A 2,267-nucleotide genomic window follows, 5' to 3' on the forward strand; every position below is an offset into this window, starting at 1 on the left:
GCAGAGAAGGGCAACTAAGCTGATAAAAGGAATGGAGGAGCTCAGCAATGAGAAGAGATTAGCTGAACTGAATCTATTCTCCCTTGAGAAGAGACGTTTAAGGGGGGATATGATCATTCTGTATAAATATATAAATGGTCCATATAGAGAACTCTCTTCCCAATTATTCACTTTGAGATCATTACAAAGGACAAGAGGACACTCTTTGCGTCTGGAGGAAAAGAAGTTTAAGCTGCAGATAAGGAAGGGATTCTTCACTGTTAGGTCTGTGAAAATGTGGAATGGGCCCCCTCAGGAAGTAGTTTTAGCAACTACTTTAGATTGCTTTAGGAAAAGCTGAATGTTTTTATAGAATTACAGAATATAACTGGGTAATAAAGCTTTAAAGTAAAGCTAACAGAGACTGTTGATCAAGGGAATATCCGATTGCCTCATTATATCAGGAAGCATTTTTTTCTTACTATTTTACTATTACTATTGACTTACTATGTTACTATGAAAATAGCATCACCAACCAGCAAAACAACAATATCCCAGTTGCAAAACAACACAATACTACATAATACTGCAGGATCTATATACATATATTTAATGTTAATCTTTCTATATAAATATAGCTCAAAGCAGTAAAAGAGCTTATATTGGACATGAAAACATATAATAAAATGAGGTGATAGGAAGTTCAAATCTAAAATTATCACTGCAAAAGGGACAGGCTGCCCTGCTACAGCACCAAACACAGCTTCACAAGGGTAGCTAATAATAGGGTGGGTAAGGTATACATGGTGGGGCACTTATGTATAGCTTGTTATTAGGTTTATCATTTCTTTTAATAACACTTATTTCTCCTTAATAGGATTCCATCTCGATACTGTGTATCAAAACTTTCATATAGTGTTACTGGCTTTTCCTAATTCTAGACATACTAGTTTAGGGGCAAACATATCAATGGATGTTCTGTTCAGAGGCAACTTTAGTGGAAGGAAATCTTGGTTGTGCCAGGTAACAGCTATGACGACAACTACCTTTGTGAAATTAATTATCCCTGGAAATTATATTCTTGCCAAACTGAATGAATTTGTTTTTTAACATTTTTATAAGTACTTTCCTTATGGAGCATTACAACATCAGTGGATTTGTGATTTTAGGTTTTTCAAATATCTGGTGTTGTAAAGACCTTGTAGGACTTCTTCTGACATTCATTTATGTTTCCACCACAGTGAGTAATTTCGTTATTTTTTGGGTAATCCTTCATGACCCTCAACTCCACACACCCATGTATTTTTTCCTAGGAAATCTTTCCTTCTTAGACATAGCTTATATTACAGTGACTGTTCCCAAAATGGTGGTCATTCTCTTCACTGAAGACAGATACATTTCTTACAGTGGTTGTGCTGCTCAGCTATATTTCTATGTTTTTCTAGAAGGCAGTGAGGCCTTTTTACTCCTGGCTATGGCTTATGATCGTTATGTTGCTATATGTTATCCTATGTATTATAAGAGTATAATGAAAAACAAATTTTGTCTGCTGCTTGCGGCAGTTTCCTGGATGTCTGGTGGTATTAATGCCTGTATTCACACAGCACTAACATTCATTCTTCCATTTTGTAGATCTCATGATGTAAACCAGTTCTTTTGTGACATTCCACCACTTCTTCATCTTTCTTGTAAAGATACATTCATTAATGAGATAGTTTTATTTACACTTGGAGTCTGGGTCGGCCTTGGACCTTTCTTTCTTATCATAGTTTCCTACTCATATATCTGGTCCGCAATAAGTAAAATACATTCTGCAGAGAGAAAAAGTAAGGTCTTCTCTACATGTTCAGCTCATATAACAGTGGTTGCCCTATTTTTTGGCGCCGGTCTTTTTACCTACATACATCCTCCATCCACATATGCTTTGGAGGAGAACAGAGTTGTGTCTGTTATATATAGTATTCTGACACCAACACTGAATCCTTTTATATACAGTCTGAAAAATGATTCAGTGAAAACATCTCTACAAAAAGCCATTAAGAATGCATTATTCTCCAGACTACAAGTTTTTTAAAGGCAGGTCACGTTCACGTTCATTTTTCTTTTTTTTTTTTTTCAAATTCAAATTTTTATTAAAGTTTTTACTTTTTTAAACAGTACAATAACAGTAACAATAAAACAGTACAATAAAATAAAATAAAATACAAAAACATATACAAAAGAAAACATGTTAAACAAAATGTAAGAAAGAAAAAAAAAAAGTAACAGCCAAACGAGGTTCACAGTCG

At 34.5% G+C, this 2,267-nt stretch overlaps 1 protein-coding gene across 1 annotated transcript; it reads left to right on the plus strand.

Annotated features, from left to right (window-relative positions):
* The first annotated feature begins 1,111 nt into the window (after positions 1–1,111).
* On the plus strand, positions 1,112–2,053 carry LOC140332688 (olfactory receptor 5V1-like). Its single transcript, XM_072413881.1, has one exon. It carries the CDS (start codon positions 1,112–1,114, stop codon positions 2,051–2,053), a length of 942 nt encoding a protein of 313 aa, XP_072269982.1.
* Positions 2,054–2,267: the final 214 nt, after the last annotated feature.

Source organism: Pyxicephalus adspersus, chromosome 6 (genome assembly GCF_032062135.1).
Source record: "Pyxicephalus adspersus chromosome 6, UCB_Pads_2.0, whole genome shotgun sequence".
In the NCBI taxonomy this organism is placed as follows: Eukaryota; Metazoa; Chordata; class Amphibia; order Anura; family Pyxicephalidae; genus Pyxicephalus; species Pyxicephalus adspersus.